At 40.0% G+C, this 20,659-nt stretch overlaps 2 gene segments (V, D, J or C); both read left to right on the top strand.

Annotated features, from left to right (window-relative positions):
- The window catches only part of LOC103105694 (immunoglobulin alpha-2 heavy chain-like), a 311,264-nt gene that overhangs the window by 206,735 nt on the left and 83,870 nt on the right, over window positions 1–20,659 (top strand).
- The window catches only part of LOC103103780 (immunoglobulin heavy constant gamma 1-like), a 349,593-nt gene that overhangs the window by 321,847 nt on the left and 7,087 nt on the right, over window positions 1–20,659 (top strand). The window contains 2 exon segments of the C gene segment in view: window positions 17,805–18,098; window positions 20,057–20,098. Of these exon segments, the coding sequence occupies window positions 17,870–18,098; window positions 20,057–20,098 (271 nt within the window).

The following is a 20,659-nucleotide window of genomic DNA, read 5'->3' as shown; positions in this document are numbered from 1 at the left end:
AACAGGGAAATGGGTTCGAGTCAAGAACACATGTGATAACCAGTGGAATCATGCGTCGGCTATGAGAGAGGGAAAGGCATGGGGGGGGGGGGGGGAGGAAAAGAAAACTATCTTTGTTTACAGTGAATAATGTATGAAAACAACCAAATAAAATAATGTTTCAAAAAAAAAAAAGAATATATCTACGGAGACAAACACAGGAACTATATGAACACAACTACAAAACACTCTCCACACAATTAAAACTAGATCTAAACAATTGGAAAAACATTGATTGCTCATGGGTGGGACGAGCTTACATAATAAAAATGACCATCCTACCCAAACTTATCTATCTATTTAGTGCCATACCCATTGAACTACCAAAAAACTATCTTACTGAATTAGAGAAAATCATAACAAAGTTTATTTGGAAGAATAAAGGATCAAGGATATCCAGGGAAATAAAGAAAAAAAAAATACAAAGGAAAGTGGCCTTGCAGTCCCAGATCTCAAAACTATATTACAAAGCAGCAGTCATCAAAACAATTTGGTACTGGCAGAAAGGTACAGAGAGAAAGGAGGATCAGTGGAATAGACTTGGGGTAAATGACCTCAGTAAGACAGTCTTTGACAAACCCAAAGACCCCAGCTTTTGGGACAAAAATCCACTATTTCATAAAAACTGCTGGGAAAATTGGAAGACAGTGTGGGAGAGATTAGGTTTGGATCAACACCTCACACCATATACCAAGATAAATTTAGAATGGGGGAATGACTTGAATATAAACAAGGGAACTATAAGTAAATTAGGTGAACACAGAATAGTATACATGTCAGAACTTTGGGAAGGGAAATACTTCAAAACCAAGCAAGACTTAGAAAGAGTCACAAAATGCAAAATAAATAATCTGGAATACATCAAATTAAAAAGTTTTTGTACAAACAAAACCAATGTAACTAAAATTAGAAGGAAAGCAACAAATTGGGAAACAATCTTCAGAACAAAAACCTCTGACAAAGGTCTAATTACTCAAATCCATAAAGAGCTAAACCAGTTGTACAAAAAATCAAGCCATTCTCCAATTGAAAAGTGGGCAAGGGTTATGAATAGGCAATTTTCAGTTAAAGAAATCAAAACTATTAATAAGCACATGAAAAAGTGTTCTAAATCTCTTATAATCAGAGAGATGCAAATCAAAACAACTCTGAGGTATCACCTCACACCTAGCAGATTGTTCAACATGACAACAAAGGAAAGTAATGAATGCTGGAGGGGATGTGGCAAAGTAGGAACATCAATGCATTGCTGGTGGAGTTGTGAATTGATCCAACCATTCTGGAGGGCAATTTGGAACTATGCCCAAAGGGCGACAAAAGAATATCTACCCTTTGATCCAGCCATAGCACTGCTGGGTCTGTACCCCAAAGAGATAATGGACACAAAGACTTGTACAAAAATATTCATAGCTGCGCTCTTTGTGGTGGCCAAAAACTGGAAAACGAGGGGATGCCCATCAATTGGGTAATGGCTGAGCAAATTGTGGTGTATGTTGGTGATGGAATGCTATTGTGCTAAAAGGAATAATAAAGTGGAGGAATTCTATGCAGTCTGGAACAACCTCCAGGAAGTGATGCAGAGCAAAAGGAGAAGAACCAGGAAATCATTATACACAGAGACTGATACACTGTGGTACAATCGAAGGTGATGGACTTCTCCATTAGGGACAATGCAATATCCCTGAACAATCTGCAGGGATCTAAAAAACACTATCCACAAGCAGAGGATAAACTGCAGGAGTAAAAACACCAAGGAAAAGCAACTGCTTGACTACAGGGGTGGAGGGGATATAACTGAGGAGAGACTCTAAATGAACACTCTAATGCAAATTCCAACAACACGGAAATGGGTTTGAGTCAAGAACACATGTGATACCCAGTGGAATCATGCATCAGCTATGGGAGAGGTGGTGGGAGGGTGGGGGAGGAAAAGAAAATGATTTTTATTTCCAATGAATAATATTTGGAAATGACCAAATAAAATAATGTTTAAAAAAATAAAAATAAAGGATCTCAGACATTTTTGCCTGAATTTTCCATTTGAAGTATAAAAAAAGAAGTCAAAACTATTAATAAGCACATGAAAAAGTGTTCTAAATCTCTTATAATCAGAGAGATGCAAATCAACAGACCTAGCAGATTGGCTAACATGACAGCACAGGAAAGTAATGAATATTGGAGGGAGAAGTGGCAAAGTTGGGACATTAATTCATTGCTGGTCGAGTTGTGAATTGATCCAACCATTCTGGAGGGCAATTTGGAAATATGTCCAAAGGGCGCTAAAAGACTGTCTGCCCTTTGATCAAGCCATAGCACTGCTAGGTTTGTACCCCAAAGAGATAATAAGGAAAAAGACATGTACAAAAATATTCCTAGCTGCGCTCTTTGTGGTGGCAAAAAATTGGAAAATGAGTGGATACCCTTCAATTGGGCAATGGCTGAATAAATTGTGGTATATGTTGGTGATGGAATACTATTGTGCTCAAAGGAATAATAAAGTGGAGGAATTCCATGGGTACTGGAACAAACTCCAGGAATTGATGCAGAGTGAGAGGAGCAGAACCAGGAAAACATTGTACTGTGGTACAATCGAATGTAATGGACTTCTCCATTAATAGCAATGCAATGACCCTGAACAACTTGGAGGAACCTATGAGGAAAACCACTATCCACATCCAGAGGAAACACTGTGGGAGTAAAAACACCAAAGAATAACAATTGCTTGAATACATGGCATATGAAGGCATATTGTTGGGGATATAGACTGTAAATGAACATCCTAGTGTAAACAACAACATGTAAATGGGTTCTGATCAAGGACACATGTAATATCCAATGAAATTGTGTGTTGGCTGTGAGAAGAGTGGGTGGAGGGGAAGGAGGGAAATAATGTGATTATTGTAACCAACGAATAATGTTCTGAATTGACTAAATAAACTTATCTAAATGAGGAAAAAGTGGGTAAAGTCTACTTATTAGTCTATTTCTGGTGCCTCAGCCTTTCTCTGAATTCTCAAATTTGCAATGAATGAAGGCCATGAAAAGGTTCTATCTACCCTATGTGAAGATAATTCTACAGATCTGTTTTCAGTGGAATATGTAACTTATCTTTTTAACAATTATGGATTATGTTATCATCACTGCACATTTTCATATATATTACAAGTTTATGGGGGAAGTGGCCAGAGTCCATGGAACAAAGCAAAGGGAAGCTCATTGATTCATCAGATCCAACATAGACAATAACCTATGCTAAGTATATTGTGCCAAGTATAAACAATTATAAACTAGCTAGTTATCAAAGCCAAGACTTCTAGTAATAACATTTTGCTGGTTTTCTCCTATTAGAAAACTCAGGACTTCCGGTCAAGATGGCAGCTTAGAGAAAGCTAAAGTTCAGATCTCTGGAAAACCCTTCCTGACTGATCTCAAACTATAAGCTCCTAAGGCACCGAAATTCAAAACGATCAACAGCATAGACCCTGGGAATCCTCCTCCTGGACCTGGACCTGGACCTGGATCAAAAGGTACGGCCCCCCTCAAAAGCCAGAACCCGAGATCACTCGGACCTAAGGGGTAGGAGCGCAGAGTCCAAGGCTCTGGGAAGCCGCAGCCCCACCCCCCTCAGAGAGCAGGGTCATCTGAAACAACAGCAACCCTAAGGGCGGGCAAGACAGCCTCACAGGCCGGATCCTTCTATTGGAGTCTCAGTGAAAGTCACTGCCCTCGGAGCTCTGGGAAGCCACAGCCCATCCCCCCACAGAGAGCAGGGTCCTCTGAAACAACAGCAACCCTCAGGGCCTTCTATCTGAGTCCCAGTGAAAGTCACTGCCCTCAGAACTCCGGGAAAGCGGCCCTTCCCCCCGCAGAGAGCAGGGTCCTCTGAAACAACAGCAACCCTCAGGGAGGGCAAGACAGCCTCACCAGCTGGATCCTGCTATCCAAGTCTCAGTGAAAGTCACTGCCCTCCCGGGAAGCCGCAACCCCTTGCCCCACAGAGAGCAGGGTTGTCTGAAACAACAACAACCCTCAGGGCCAACAAAACAGCCTCACGGCCAGCTATTCTGAAGGCAACTTCCCAAAAGCAACCCGACCCAGTCGAGGGGGCACCTTAGCAGCAGGGAAACAGAGAGAACCGGGGGAGAGTGTGGCCCCCTGGTCCAACCCTTCCATTCCAGTTCCAGTGAAAGTCATTGCCTGAAGGCATACTCAGTTTAACCCAGGGAAAGCTCATAGAACCGACAATCTGCCCAGGACTAAAGTCTCTGAACACCAGACAGAGATAAGAAAAGCTAATCCTCCCCATTCAGAGATGGCAAACTCCACAGAAGCACAGAAGCCCCAAAATCCCAAGAAAAATAAGAAGAAAGGGGCGACTTTGGACACATTCTATGGAGCCAAAATACAAAATACAGAGGAGATAGAAGATGATACACAAGAAAATGCTCCGAAACCTTCCAAAGGAAATGGAAACTCTCCACAAGCCCATGAAGAATTTGAATCAGAAATGACCAAAAAGATGGAAGCCTTCTGGGAGGAAAAGTGGGAAATAATGCAAAAGAAATTCACGCATCTACAAAACCAGTTTGACCAAAGTGAAAAGGAAAACCAGGCTTTAAAGGCCAGAATCAGGCAGCTGGAAGACAATGGTCATGTAAAAGAGCAAGAATTAATAAAGCAAAGCCAAAATACCAAGAAATTAGAGGAGAACATAAAATATCTCACCGACAAGGTGACAGATCTGGAAAATAGAGGGAGAAGAGATAATTTAAGAATAATTGGACTTCCAGAAAAGCCAGAAATAAACACCAAACTCAACATCGTAATACAAGATATAATCAAAGAAAATTGCCCACAGATTATAGAACAAGGGGACAATACAGCCACTGACAGAGCTCACAGAACACCTTCTACACTAAACCCCCAAAAGACAACTCCCAAGAATGTAATTGCCAAATTCCAAAGCTCTCAAACAAAAGAAAAAATCCTACAGGAAGCCAGAAAAAGACAATTTAGATATAAAGGAATGCCAATCAGGGTCACACGAGACCTTGCAAGTTCTACTCTGAATGATCGTAAGGCATGGAACATGATCTTCAGAAAAGCAAGAGAGTTGGGTCTTCAACCAAGAATCAGCTACCCAGCAAAACCGACTATATACTTCCAAGGGAAAGTATGGGCATTCAACAAAATAGAAGACTTCCAACTTTTTGCAAAGAAAAGACCAGAGCTCTGTGGAAAGTTTGATACCGAAAAACAAAGAGCAAGGAATACCTGAAAAGGTAAATATTAAGGAAAGGGGAAAAATGTTATCTTCTTCTTTTACTCAAACTCTCTTCTATAAGGACTACATTTATATCAATCTATGTATACTAACATGTGGGGAAAATGTAATGTATAAATAGGGGGTAAAGAAAGACCAAATAGAATAATTTTTCTCACACAAAGATTCACATGGGAAGGGGAGGGAAAGAAAACTCCTATAAGAAGGAGAGGAAGAGAGGGTTTTTTACTTAAACCTTAATCTCAGGGAAATCAACTCTGAGAGGGAAAAACATCCAGATCCATTGGGATCTTGAAGTCTATCTTACCCAACAAGGGTAGGGAGAAGGGAAAACCAAGGGGGGGAGGAGGAGAGGGAAATCAAAAAAGGAGGGAAAGAGAGGGGGGAGGGGGAAGGAACAAAAAGGGAGGGACTAAAAAGGGAAACATCAAGGGAGGGGACAAGGGGGACTGATTCAAAGTAAATCACTGGACTAAAAGGTAGAGCCGAAGAAGAAAAGGTTAGAATTAGGGAAGGATATCAAAATGCCAGGGAGTCCACAAATGACAATCATAACTTTGAACGTGAATGGGATGAACTCACCCATAAAACGTAGACGAATAGCAGAATGGATTAGAATCCAAAACCCTACCATATGTTGTCTTCAAGAAACACACATGAGGCGGATTGACACCCACAAGGTCAGAATTAAAGGATGGAGTAAGACCTTCTGGGCCTCAGCTGATAGAAAGAAGGCAGGAGTGGTAATCATGATATCTGATAAAGCCAAAGCAAAAATATACCTGATCAAAAGGGATAGGGAAGGTAATTATATTTTGTTAAAAGGGACTCTAGACAATGAGGAAATATTATTAATCAGCATGTATGCACCAAATAATATAGCACCCAAATTTCTAATGGAGAAACTAGGAGAATTGAAGGAAGAAATAGACAGTAAAACCATATTAGTGGGAGACTTAAACCAGCCATTATCAAATTTAGATAAATCAAATCAAAAAATAAATAAGAAAGAGGTAAAAGAAGTGAATGAAATTTTAGAAAAATTAGAATTAATAGACATATGGAGAAAAATAAATAGGGACAAAAAGGAATACACCTTCTTCTCAGCACCACATGGCACATTCACAAAAATCGACCATACATTAGGTCACAGAAACATAGCACACAAATGCAGAAAAGCAGAAATAATGAATGCAGCCTTCTCAGATCACAAGGCAATAAAAATAATGATTAGTAATGGTACATGGAAAACCAAATCTAAAACCAATTGGAAATTAAACAATATGATACTCCAAAACCGTTTAGTTAAAGAAGAAATCATAGAAACAATTAATAATTTCATCGAGGAAAATGACAATGGCAAGACATCCTTTCACACCTTTTGGGATGCAGCCAAAGCGGTAATCAGAGGTAAATTCATATCCCTGAATGCTTATATTAAAAACTAGGGAGAGCAGAGATCAATCAATTGGAAATGCAAATGAAAAAATTCGAAAGCGATCAAATTAAAACCCCCCAGCAGAAAACCAAACTAGAAATCCTAAAAATTAAGGGAGAAATTAATAAAATCGAAAGTGATAGAACTATTGATTTAATAAATAAGACAAGAAGCTAGTACTTTGAAAAAACAAACAAAATAGACAAAGTACTGGTCAATCTAATTTTAAAAAGGAAGGAAGAAAAGCAAATTAACAGCATTAAAGATAAAAAGGGGGACAGCACCTCCGATGAAGAGGAAATTAAGGGAATCATTAGAAATTACTTTGCCCAATTATATGGCAATAAATACACCAATTTAGGAGATATGGATGAATATATACAAAAATACAAACTGCCTAGACTAACAGGAGAGGAAATAGAATTCTTAAATAATCCCATATCAGAAAATGAAATCCAACAAGTCATCAAAGAAATTCCTAAGAAAAAAGCCCCAAGGCCTGATGGATTCACCAGTGAATTCTATCAAACATTCAGAGAACAGTTAATCCCAATACTATACAAACTATTTGACATAATAAGCAAAGAGGGAGTTCTACCAAACTCCTTTTACGACACAAACATGGTACTGATTCCAAAACCAGGCAGGTCAAAAACAGAGAAAGAAAACTATAGACCAATCTCCCTAATGAATATAGATGCAAAAATCTTAAAGAGGATACTAGCAAAAAGACTGCAGCAAGTGATCAGAAGGATCATTCACCATGATCAAGTAGGATTTATACCAGGGATGCAGGGCTGGTTCAACATTAGGAAAACCATCCACATAATTGACCACATCAACAAGCAAACCAGCAAGAACCACATGATTATCTCAATAGACGCAGAAAAGGCATTTGATAAAATACAACACCCATTCCTATTAAAAACACTAGAAAGCATAGGAATAGAAGGGTCATTCCTAAAAATAATAAACAGTATATATCTAAAACCATCAGCTAATATCATCTGCAATGGGGATAAACTAGATGCATTCCCAATAAGATCAGGAGTGAAACAAGGATGTCCATTATCACCTCTACTATTTGACATTGTACTAGAAACACTAGCAGTAACAATTAGAGAAGAAAAAGAAATTGAAGGCATCAAAATAGGCAAGGAGGAGACCAAGTTATCACTCTTTGCAGATGACATGATGGTCTACTTAAAGAATCCTAGGGATTCAACCAAAAAGCTAATCGAAATAATCAACAACTTTAGCAAAGTTGCAGGATACAAAATAAACCCACATAAATCATCAGCTTTTCTATATACCTCCAACACAGCTCAGCAGCAAGAACTAGAAAGAGAAATCCCATTCAAAATCACCTTAGACAAAATAAAATACCTAGGAATCTAACTCCCGAGACAAACACAGGAACTATATGAACACAACTACAAAACACTCTCCACGCAACTAAAACTAGACTTGAGCAATTGGAAAAACATTAACTGCTCATGGATAGGACGAGCCAATATAATAAAAATGACCGTCCTACCCAAACTTATTTATCTATTTAATGCCATACCCATTGAACTACCAAAATACTTCTTCACTGATTTAGAAAAAACCATAACAAAATTCATTTGGAAGAACAAAAGATCAAGGATATCCAGGGAAATAATGAAAAAAAACACATATGATGGGGGCCTTGCAGTCCCTGACCTAAAACTATATTACAAAGCAGCAGTCATCAAAACAATTTGGTACTGGCTAAGAAACAGAAAGGAAGATCAGTGGAATAGACTGGGGGAAAGCGACCTCAGCAAGACAGTATACGATAAACCCAAAGATCCCAGCTTTTGGGACAAAAATCCACTATTCGATAAAAACTGCTGGGAAAATTGGAAGACAGTATGGGAGAGACTAGGAATAGATCAACACCTCACACCCTACACCAAGATAAATTCAAAATGGGTGAGTGACTTAAACATAAAGAAGGAAACCATAAGTAAATTGGGTAAACACAGAATAGTATACATGTCAGACCTTTGGGAGGGGAAAGGCTTTAAAACCAAGCAAGACATTGAAAGAATCACAAAATGTAAAATAAATAATTTTGACTACATCAAACTAAAAAGCTTTTGTACAAACAAAACCAATGTAACTAAAATCATAAGGGAAACAACAAATTGGGAAAAAATCTTCATAGAAACCTCTGACACAGGTTAAATTACTCATATTTATAAAGAGCTAAATCAATTGTACAAAAAATCAAGCCATTCTCCAATTGATAAATGGGCAAGGGACATGGATAGGCAGTTCTCAGATAAAGAAATCAAAATTATTAATAAGCACATGAAGAAGTGTTCTAAATCTCTTATAATCAGAGAGATGCAAATAAAAACAACTCTGAGGTATCACCTCACACCTAGCAGATTGACTAACATAACAGCAAAGGAAAGTAATGAATGCTGGAGGGGATGTGGCAAAGTAGGGACATTAATTCATTGCTGGTGGAGTTGTGAACTGATCCAACCATTCTGGAGGGCAATTTGGAACTATGCCCAAAGGGCGACAAAAGAATATCTACCCTTTGATCCAGCCATAGCACTGCTGGGTCTGTACCCCAAAGAGATAATGGACACAAAGACTTGTACAAAAATATTCATAGCTGCGCTCTTTGTGGTGGCCAAAAACTGGAAAACGAGGGGATGCCCATCAATTGGGTAATGGCTGAGCAAATTGTGGTGTATGTTGGTGATGGAATACTATTGTGCTAAAAGGAATAATAAAGTGGAGGAGTTCCATGGAGACTGGAACAACCTCCAGGAAGTGATGCAGAGCGAGAGGAGCAGAACCAGGAGAACATTGTACACAGAGACTAATACACTGTGGTATAATCGAACGTAATGGACTTCTCCATTAGTGGCGGTGTAATGTCCCTGAACAATTTGCAGGGATCTAGGAGAAAAAAACACTATTCATAAGCAAAGGATAAACTATGGGCGTGGAGACACCAAGGAAAAGTAACTGCCTGAATACAGCGGTTGAGGGGACATGACAGAGGAGAGACTCTAAATGAACACTCTAATGCAAATATTATCAACATAGCAATGGGTTCAAATCAAGAAAACATGTAATGCCCAGTGGATTTACGCGTCAGCTATGGGGGGGGGGGAGGAAAAGAAAATGATCTATGTCTTTAATGAATAATGCTTGGAAATGATCAAATAAAATATATTTTAAAAAAAGGAAACTCAGAAATGTAATGTAAATTAGTGTGCTTATATACGGTACATGGGCATTTTCAACCTGTTTTTTGTAGATTTTTAATTTCCTCTTTAAATTTTAGTCATATTAATAAGTAATATATATTATTTTTGTTAAATTTGATTCTATCATAATATTTTGTATTCTCCTTAAGGTTTCCTTCTGAGATTATCTCCAGTTATCTTGTTTTATATACAAAGGATAAGTTATATGTCATATATATATGAATTATTTTGGTTGTCCATTGTTGTTTACATATTGTCTTTCCCTCTGATTGGGAACTCTTTTAGGGCAGGGACTATTTTTGAGTCTCTATCCTTAGCTTTTAGCACTGAGGCTAGCAGATAATGGATTCCTAATAAATGCTTGTTAATGAATAAAAAAAAAAGAAATAATATCTAGAGAGAATGAATTTTCTGAACCTAGAAGTAAGGGAACTTCAATATAGGAGACTCAATTCAACAAACATTTATTCTGTTCCTGCCATGGAAAATGGTTACCTACTATACCTAAAAGAGCCTTAGAAAGAAAATTCTAGAAATTCACCAGAAAGGAAAATCAATAAAGAATATTTTTGAAAGAATAAAAGAGAAACCTTTAGATGTCTTTTCACACAATCCAGCACTGTACAAAAAGCCTGCCAGAAGGAATTCCATGTGAACTGAAATGACCTCCAGGAATTGATGCAGAGTGAAAGGAGCAGAACCAGGAGATCATTGTACACAGAGACTGATACACTCTGGCACAATCAATATGATAAACTCCTCTACTAGCAGCAATGCAATGATCCAGGACAATTTGGAGGGACTTAAGAGAAAGATGGCTATCTACATTCAGAGGAAGAACTGTGGGAATAGAAAAAGAGAAGGAAAACAACTACTTGATCACATGGGTCGATGGGAATATGATTGGGGATGCAGACTCTAAATGATCACCCTAGTGCTAATATCAATAATATGGAAATAGGTCTTGACCCAAGACACATGTAAAACCCAATGGAATTGTGCATTGGATATGGGAGGGAGTTGAGGGGAGGGGAGGGAAAGAACATAATTTTTGTAATCCTGGGGAAATGCTCTAAATTAATCAATTAAATAAAATTTAAAAAATACAAAAAGCCTGCCAGAATATTTCCCAGGCTCCAAACCACCAGAGACAAACCATGAAGGTTGGAAAGCAAAATATAAAAGTAGCAGTAACCTATCAGAAGACAGGTAGAAAGCAGGACAGGCAGACAAGATCCAGCTATACCCAGCAGTCCCATCCAGCAAGGAAGAGGTCAAGATAACATCTTTGAAGCAAAGCACCTACCCTCTTGCAGGAAGCCTCCAATACAATCAACAGTTTCTAATTGGAGTCAGTCAGGGGATAGAGTCAACTCCAATTTCAGGATTGTGCAAGGAGGAGGCAAAAAGCCACAGCTTTAAACTTAAGTCAAACCACTAGGAGACTGATTCAAAATCCAGGAATAACTGCAGACTAGCTTAATCTTAGCCACTATATCCATGACCAACTAAGCACCATTCAAGAGTAAAGAAGCAAGTAAAATCTGACCCAAACACAAAGTCCCAATGCAGAAACTAAGAATGGAAAAATAAGTAAACAACTACAACTCATACTTCATTAGTTCCACCACTAAGGTGGGGGTAGGGGAAAGGAGCCTTAGAAAAGAAATATTGAGGAAGAATAGGTGGGGAGTGGGAAAAAAATTCTGTGATAGAGATTGGTGTTCAAAAAGAAAAAAATTTCATTCAGTTTCCTCACATATATAATGAGAGAATTGGTCTCAATGATCTCCAAGAATCCTTCCAGTTCTAAACCAAAGTCTCCAGTTCTAAACCCATGTTTCTAAACCCACTGTCTAACGTCTAATTGGTAGTTATATGCAGAGGGATCTCAACATGATATAAAGATTCTATAGTACTTCAGCTGTCAGGAATCTAGAGGACAAGTAGCCAGGCTCTGAGTTATGTCCCTATGATTTACTGAGAAAGCAAACAAGAAGACTCCTCTAATTTTGTACTCAGTACCCACATTGACATCTGTTTATCTGCCACATGACTTTTCTGGGCAACTTCACTGCCTCTCCCTATGAGTCTGTGGCATTGGGCCCAGAACAGTAGCCATAGGGGCTTCCCATCCCTCATACACACCAACATCCACACCCACACCCATTCTCTATGTGGAAACCTCCAGATCTTGCCTTCTGTGATGTCATTCTCACCAAAGCCCCATGAGACAGACCATGTACAGAGAAAAAAAGGGAACTGTCAGGACTCAAATGCCCCATTGGGTTTCAATCCCATTTTTAGACTGTGAGGCAATGATGTGGAGATGTTTTCACATCTCTCCTACTAACTCTTGGAAAGGAGAGACTGATAACTGAATAAGACAGAAGGGTCTTGCAGACAGTGATGCTACATAGGGATAGGAGAAACTCAGGACAGCAACCAGAGACACTGAATGTTACATCATTCCTCCAAACTTCAAGACTTAGAACCAATCTCAGCTCTCTGTGGAGCTCCATCCATTAGAAGAGCTTTTGGGTAAGTAAATCAGGTAAGCTTAGGTAATTTTGTTCCCTTTCTCTCTTCTAGAGGGTAAAGACAAAGGGGCAGTTTTGTAGAGAGATGTATGGGTAGCCCAAGGACACCAGTCTCAGCAGACTCAGCTCACTGGAAGACATTCAGGTGGTTTGTGGGAGGGAGAATGGGTTTGGCACTTAAGTGAGAAAAGGATTAGGAGTAAAAAAAAAATGTATTACTGTGTACAAGGTACAAGAGTTGTGAACTGAAATACACACAGATGCTAAACTCAAAGGGTCTGAGGAAGCTGGAGGAAGACCAGGCAGAGCAGGAGACAGTGATGGATATCCAGCAATGACAAGGGATATGGAATAGGAGGCACAGAAATCTATAAAATAGGAGTGAGGTTCCAGGGCTTACAGTTTTGGCAGATAATAGGCACAAGAACTTAAAGAACATGCTAGAACTTGGTAAGTTATGGGGAGAGGATGAGGGAGGGAGAGAATCTGAATCGTAAAGTGTCAGAAAACAATTGTTAAAAATTGTTTCTAGGGGGCAGCTAGGTGGCTCAGTGGATTGAGAGCCAGGCCTAGAGATTGGAGGTCCTGGGTTCAAATCAGACCTCAGACACTTCCTAGCTGTGTGACCCTGGACAAGTCACTTGACCCCATTGCCTAGCTCTTACCACTCTTCTGCCTTGGAACCAATACAGAATATTGATTCCAAGACGAAAGGTAAGGGTTTTTTAAAAATTGTTTCTACATTAAATTGAAAAAATTTCAATTAAAAAAACTAAAAAGGCTAGGTAGGAGGGGTTAGCAGATACAAAGCTTGCGCTGTCCAACCGTAGGGGTGCTAACCAGAGAGAAACAAGTATAGGTGGCACAGGAATCCCTGGACTGAGCTGGGACAGAGCACAGGGCAAGAAGAAGGGATCTGAATACTGAGTCTAAGAGAAAAAATGGCAGGAAGGATATGTTTTGAGCTGATGAAGGTCATTTGGAGGAGGCTACTCTAAAATCCAGTGACTATATCTAAGGGAAATGCAGTCTAACAAGATGGAACTCCCAAGCTGAGTTGGAAGAAGTATAAGATGAAATAAGAGAACAGAGAAGAGGGAATAGGGAGGAATGGCAAGAGACTAGAAATATTGATCCAAAAAGAGTATGGACACAGGAATTGTTGAATCAAAGTCATAATGCCTACGGAAACCAGTGTCCCAGGAGAATGCGATCATCAAGATATGAAAGTGTCATAGCCCAGTTGATGAAGAGGATGTGAACATAGGAGTTATGGCATGAGTTGAAGGAGCTAGAGATTGAAAAACTAAGATTTCAAAGCATGAGTACTGAGTGGGGCAAAGGTACCAGACATATAGGAACTAAAAGGACAGGTTCTTGGAAGATACAAAATCTGGTCTAGAAAAGACTCAGAAAAGCTGCGGGAGCAAGTAGTCTTCAACTCAGCAGAGCTAGCACGAGCTAAGGTACAAAAGCAGTACAAGGGGAAAGAGAAAGACCCAGGGAGTGCTTCTGGGGCCAAGGAGCCACAGGAGCAGGTGGCTCAGCAGGGCTAACACTAGCTAAGGTACAAATGCAGTACAGGGGGAAAGAGAAAGACCCAGGGGGTGCTGCTGGCACCAAGGAGCCACAGGAGCAGGTTGCTCAGAAACTGGGCTTGCAGAGTATGGTGGTGCAATTGAGGAAAAGGAATATGAATTAAGGGATCAGGAGGGAATGAGCTGGCAGAAAAAAAGTGTTGGTCAGGATGCTCTGGAGCATAGGCAACACAAATTTTGACAGGGCAGAGTTTAGGAAATGAAATAAGCTCTGAGGTTAGCCAGGAAGCATAGGAAGTCATAGGTTCTGGCAGGCAGGTCTGAAGAATCAATAGACCTAGAACTAGAGGATAGAGCAAAGAGGTGCTAAGAAGGCTGTAGGAATAAATATAGGGGCTGAAAAAGAGCAGAAGGGGAAGGGCAGGAGATGAATAGTTAGCAGAAAGAAGTATACTTATCAAGAGCAGAGATGAGTAAGATGATAGAAGAAAGGCAGAAGCTCTTCAGCATCTCTGCCTTGGGAGTAGAGGTGACTGGTAGAATAGGGTGTGTAAGAACAGGATTTAAAGTAGTAGGAGGTATGAGGTCTGGACTGGCAGAACATGGGGGCATGTATTTATAAGAGTGTTTGAGGGTTAAACTAGAAGGGAGTAAAAGGCATAGGGGATGGAACTAAATAGCTGAACAAATACATAGAGATGACTAAAGGGGCAAAGTATGGGCTGGCAGGAGGCCCAGGGACTAAGTCCTAAACAATGGAGTCTGACAGTAGCAGAGCTAAGGGGCTAGTCTAAAAGGAAGAAGTGTCAGGGGAAATAGGAGGTAAGTGAAGTGGTGAGAGGAGCTAACTTAAAAAAAAAACAATTGTTAGAAACTAGAGATGCCAAGAGAGAGTTATGGACAGAGTTGCTGAGGAGGAAGAAGAGAGAAAGGAAGAAGTCAAAGAAACTAGGAAAATGAGAGAAAAGAAAATAGGTGGTCACAAATACAAGAGTTAAGGGGAAAAGGAATACAGGGACTGAGCTAGCTATATGCACCAGAACCTGAGAACATGTGAGTATGAGGAACTGAGGGAGCAGCTGAAGAGTCATGGAGAAAAGCACAAGGAAGAGGAAAGAGACTGGGTGCTAAAGAGGGAATCACAGGGGCTGATGAAGGGATATTCAGAGACAAGGCATGAAGATCATGGAAATGCCTGAGGGAAAGCGGAGAAAAGTTGATGTGAACTGGGAGTAAACTATGAGAGGGCAGCTTGCTTTAGGTGCTCAGCCAAAGGAAACAGGGTCGCTAAAGCTCAGAAATTGGACTGGGAGAGATATGGTGTAACAAGGAGCACAATATCCAGGAAACAAGGACTAGAGACAAAAAAGTGAGACTAAAGGGGGCAAAGCATAAAGATCCAAGCTTTGGAAGAGGATATGAACTCTAAAAGGGCCTAAACTGAAAGGAGACATAGAGGAAAGGGAAGAATGCTAAATAGTTGAGCATCCATCTGGCAAGAGGAAACTTCCAGAGAGGATGTAGGTCCTGGGGTTGAGAGTATGCCCAAGGCTGAAGGAAAGAAAATACTGCCCTTGGCAGAGGTAAGGATGCTCTAAGAATAATGGCAATGACAATGGAGGCTAAAAGTCATATGGTGAAATACCTAAGCAGTCAGAGTGAACAATGGCATGAACTCATAAGGACAAATGTATCCAGGGAGTTAAGAAGTAGGCATTGCTAGCTCCTAGAGCCAGACCAGGCTGCTTCAGAACATAAGGGCTGAGCACCAAATAACTAAGGTTCTAAGGGAGGCTGAGCTTACGGCCTGGTCCAGGAGAGGTGTGGGGTAATACTCCTAGGAAAAACAGATGACACAGAATCTGAGAGGGCAAGTCTCATTTGGTGCCACAGCAACCAAATCCAAGGCCTTGACCCAAGATGGGTACTTCCTCTCCTCAATTATCATTACTCCCAGCTTTGGAGAAGAGAAGTGTAAACCTTAAAATTCCTTGTTGTGCTTGTTGTGCTAAATGTAGTATCAGCCTGTGAAATACAATACCTATCATGGTGCTAAGTATAGCCCTTTCCCAAAAATTTCTCCATCCAGTTTAATGATTTCACCTCCCAGCAATACCTAGCTCCTAATTTGTCTTTCTGATTTCAAGCCCCAAGATTTCACCTCTTTACAAATGGAGGCTAGAGACTATGGAGGAAAATTCCCCAAGTCCCACACCTCCCTAAGAATAGCAACAGAATTGGAGAAGAGAGGGAAAGACAAGGGCAGGGGGCACAAATTTAATCAAAGCTCCCAAATTGGCATGTTGGCAGGGGCCCTAAAGATTAAAAACACAGAGAATACAAAAGTTATATGAGTATGGGACCCAGATCTAATGAAAGAGAGATAACAGGGTCAAAATGGCATAGTACTAAATGAACAGGTTTGAGAGGACAAAACTGAGAGGGACAGGAGTTCCAGAATTGATGAGAAAGGAGCAGAGTCCTTAGAGGCCCCACACAATCTAGAGGCAGTACCAGGGATGAACCAGCAGATTACAAAGTATAGGAAATGAGGGGGAAAGGGTAATAGTAATAACTGATAACGTGCTTTAAAGTTTGCAAGCATTTTACATATGCCATTTGAAGCACAGTAAATTTTAAACGCATGGGTATTATAGGTATTATTATACCATTTCATTACAAATAAGAAATTAAGGCTCAGAAAAGAGATGATTATGGATGCATAGCCTATCAGAAATGGAATTTCAGTTCAAATTTTCCTGATATCAGTCTCAACTGTTCACTTTGTCACAATGCTTAAAGATAAGGTAAAAAGTCAGGGACCCAAATCTGAAGAGGGCAAAGGCATGAAATGAGAGAAGGCAAAGGGAACAGGCCTGAGGAGCAGAAATTGGGGATCAGGAGTTACAAGTGATGAAAGAGTGATAAGATGAGATAGTAGGGAAAGGAAAAGAAAAAGAAGATTAAGGAGGAAAGGGATCTGGAGTTGAAAAGGATAAAGCACAATGCTGAAAGAGTAGATTGGAGAGAGCAGAGCACTCAGGACTAAGAAGAAAAGCTTCATTAAAATCCTCCTCTCAGGTGCCCTATCACAGGAAAGATATGAGGAAACTCTTGTCTAAAGTTGCCATGTGTCAGATGTGGGGGACACACCTCCCCACACAAGACTTTCCCCTTGTGAGATATATTTCAAACTCAGAACAAAAATCAACACTTATGCCAGAACTCAAAGAATCACAGGCTTGAAATCTTGAAAAGACCTTAGTGATCATGCAGTTTAAATCAAATAGAGGTATTCTAAATCCTGTCCTCTTTCCATAAAACCAGTGCTACCTCCCACCGTAGGGCCTAAGAAAACTCCCAGACCAGGATAAGAGTTTCATTTCCTCCCCAACCAGGACCACCACTGCCAGCCAAACAACTATAAGACATGACCATACTAACCATGTCCTCTGTATGGAGCTCTTCTTGCCTTTCTTCCCAGAGGATTTGAAGAGAGGATAGGAATTAAGATTAGTAACTAAAGATCACTCTATAAGAATGAAAAGAGCCTAATGATTGTGTTTCAGTTCACTCTGCCCCGGTTGACAATGGGACAAAAATAAGTGAAGGAAGGAGGCTCTCCCATGCAGGCAGAGTCTGATTCTGTGTCCATGTGATCTCTCAATAGGTTTATTCTGGTGTCTTTGTCTTTGTCTTTTTTTACAGCCAGACCCACAGCTCCATCCGTCTTTCCCCTGGTATCCAGTTGTGGACAGGAAACAGCAGCCCAGATGGCTCTGGGCTGCCTGGTGACAAGCTACTTCCCTGAGCCAGTGACAGTGACATGGAATTCAGGGACCACCACCAGTGGAATCCAGACCTATCCCTCTGTACTCCAGCCCTCAGGACTCTACACTTTAACCAGTCAGTTGACAATTCCTGCAGATTCTTGGTCCTCTCAGTCATATACCTGCAATGTGGCTCACCCAGCCACATCCACCAAGATCGACAAGAAAATTGGTAAGAACAGAAGGAAATACAGGGCAGAGGGTGGACATTTATAGCTGTAGAGATCAGTGTGGACAGGACAGGGCAAAGAGGGTGCAGCAAAAGTCACTTATAATAAAAATGCCTTCTAAATGGGGGAAGGTTTGATCTGGGAAAGGCAGAGAAGCTATAAATATAAAGACATAGTCAACTATTGACTAAGGAGATTCTATAAAATGTGGAGGTTAAATTATCATTCCTTCTGCCCTTGGGGAAAGTCTTTATGAGTGCAGATAATGAAATCAAATTAATCTAGTTCTAGTTCCTGGAATAGTAATAATAAGAATACATAAAGCACTTAACCATATTCCAGGCACTATGCTATTTTATAATTTTTTTCTTCAAAACTTCCCATTTGATCCTGAAAACCACTATATAAGGTATGTGCTATTATTATCCTCATTTTACAAATGAGGAAACTGTGGCAAATAGAAGTTAAGTGACAACACAGGGTCACAGAGCTAGTGTCTACAACCAGATTTGAGTTCTTGAATTCAAGACTCCAGGTCCAGGGTCTAATTCATTATGAAAGAGATAGTTTATAATTTCTCTAGCTACAAATTTGTTTAAGCAATCTGGCTTAAGGTGAAAAGACAGCAGCATTATGTTCACATTCCTAAGCCCCTTGTGTTTTTTTTTCCTGGCAGAATGGCATAGTAAAAAGAAAAATCAATTAACAAATAGCCAGAGAGCATAATTCCAGTCTTACCTCTGACTCGTACTTGGTATATGACCCTGGGTCATTTAACTTAACTGACACTTAAATTTCTGCATTTTTAAAATGGGGAGCATAGCATCCCCTCATTATGGGGATGTTTTTTAATTTTACCTTAAGAAGCTTTTCTCAGTAAAAGCTTTTTTACCTTAAGAAGCTTTTCTCAGTTTTTCCTTTTGTAAAAGCTAATTAATGTCAATTCATTTATTACTATTGAGGAACACACAAGATGAGATATCATGAGTAATAATATTAGAAGCTATCATTCCTTAGATTTGCTACTTGCTGGACCTCAGTTTTCTTGTTTGTAAAAAAAGAGCTCGCAACCCCTAGAATTTTGTGGGAAGGAATCATTACCTGGAGGCCTGGCCCACTTATTTAGTGTTGGAAAAGTAAATCCAGAGCAGATACTACATAATAATAACATGTCCCATAGGGAGATCTGGAAGATCAAATAGGATGAAGTTATTTCAAAACCATAAAGTACTACATAAATGATATGATCAGTTATTTTATCTGGCAAATTCTATCTTCTCCACTGCCTTGTCTCTCCCTGAAAACCTTATAGCAAGTATCATCCTTTTTCCTGAGCTCTTAAGGTAGATTCTCACCATTCATCAAACCCTATCACTCTATGTGCATGCTGTCTTCCCCCTCTATACTTCTGCTTTCTAATTTCCCAGACTGAACCTCCTTCTTCCCTGATAATCCTCTACCCATTACTATTAGATCTGGAAAAGTGGTTCCTCATCAACTTCTCACTGTGATTATCCATGTGGCACAAGATTATAGATCGAGTTGGCAGAGGCATTTAGTTCAGTCCCCTCTTTTCATAGAAAAGAAAACTGAGGGCAAAGGAGAGGTGATGACTTGCCAAAGTTTATCTTAGTAACTGCTACTAGTAAGTAACAGTTGGAAACTGAACTCAGGTCCTCTTCCCACCATGCCAGGCTGCTCTCGTTTAACTCAGGATTACCTGGAACACCATCCAGTCCTCCATACAGGCATCTGTTCTTTAAGCAATTACTAGATACCTACACTCAGATACAAATGACTGAAAATGAGGGAGGTTAAGACTCATGAGGGGTCTCAGAGTAAATCAGAACCTCTTGCAAATCCAGGCTGATGGTCCTAGTGTTTAGATTTGAAATACTACCTTCACAGGCACTTGTACAAGAAACAATTATAACCTATATTCTACTCTTCTCTTTTTCAGAAGCAACTACTACAACATGTCCATGCTGCAAATGCAACACAGGTATCTGGAGGGTTCAGATTACCTCCATTGGCCTGCTAAACCCTGAGCAGGAAATCAACCAGGGTGGCGAGGGGAAGGGAGGGAAGAGCTGGAAGCAGGTTCTTAACTATAAGAACATGTGCTCAGTTAGAATTCTTCTTTGATACTGGAGCACAAAAATGAAATTTGATGTCTAAGGAGCAAAGCTATGGTTTATGGAAGGGGCCCCATAAAAGATACTGGGATTTTCTAATAAATGAACATGACTACAGATTGGCTGTGGCCCTTACAGACCAAGGTGAACCCTTAAAGCCCAGACTGAGAGAAAAGCACTGAACCTGAAAAAGATCTGAAGGTTTTAGAATACTTAATATAAATGTGTACTGCCAAGCCAGTGCAAATTCAGACTACATTGAAGGTTACAGTGTCCAAGATTAAGGATGTGGTAATCACTACATCTTGCCTGGGCAGATTACCTTTGAAGTACTATGTTCCATTTTTGTTACCATATTATAGGAAGGATAATGGCAAGGAAAACTGCCCAGAGCAAAGTAACCACAATGGTAAAGAAACTCTACATTA

This window comes from Monodelphis domestica, chromosome 1 (assembly GCF_027887165.1).
Source record: "Monodelphis domestica isolate mMonDom1 chromosome 1, mMonDom1.pri, whole genome shotgun sequence".
NCBI lineage: Eukaryota > Metazoa > Chordata > Mammalia > Didelphimorphia > Didelphidae > Monodelphis > Monodelphis domestica.
The sequence above is the reverse complement of the archived record's forward strand: the minus strand, read 5'-3'. Positions and strand labels throughout refer to the sequence as shown.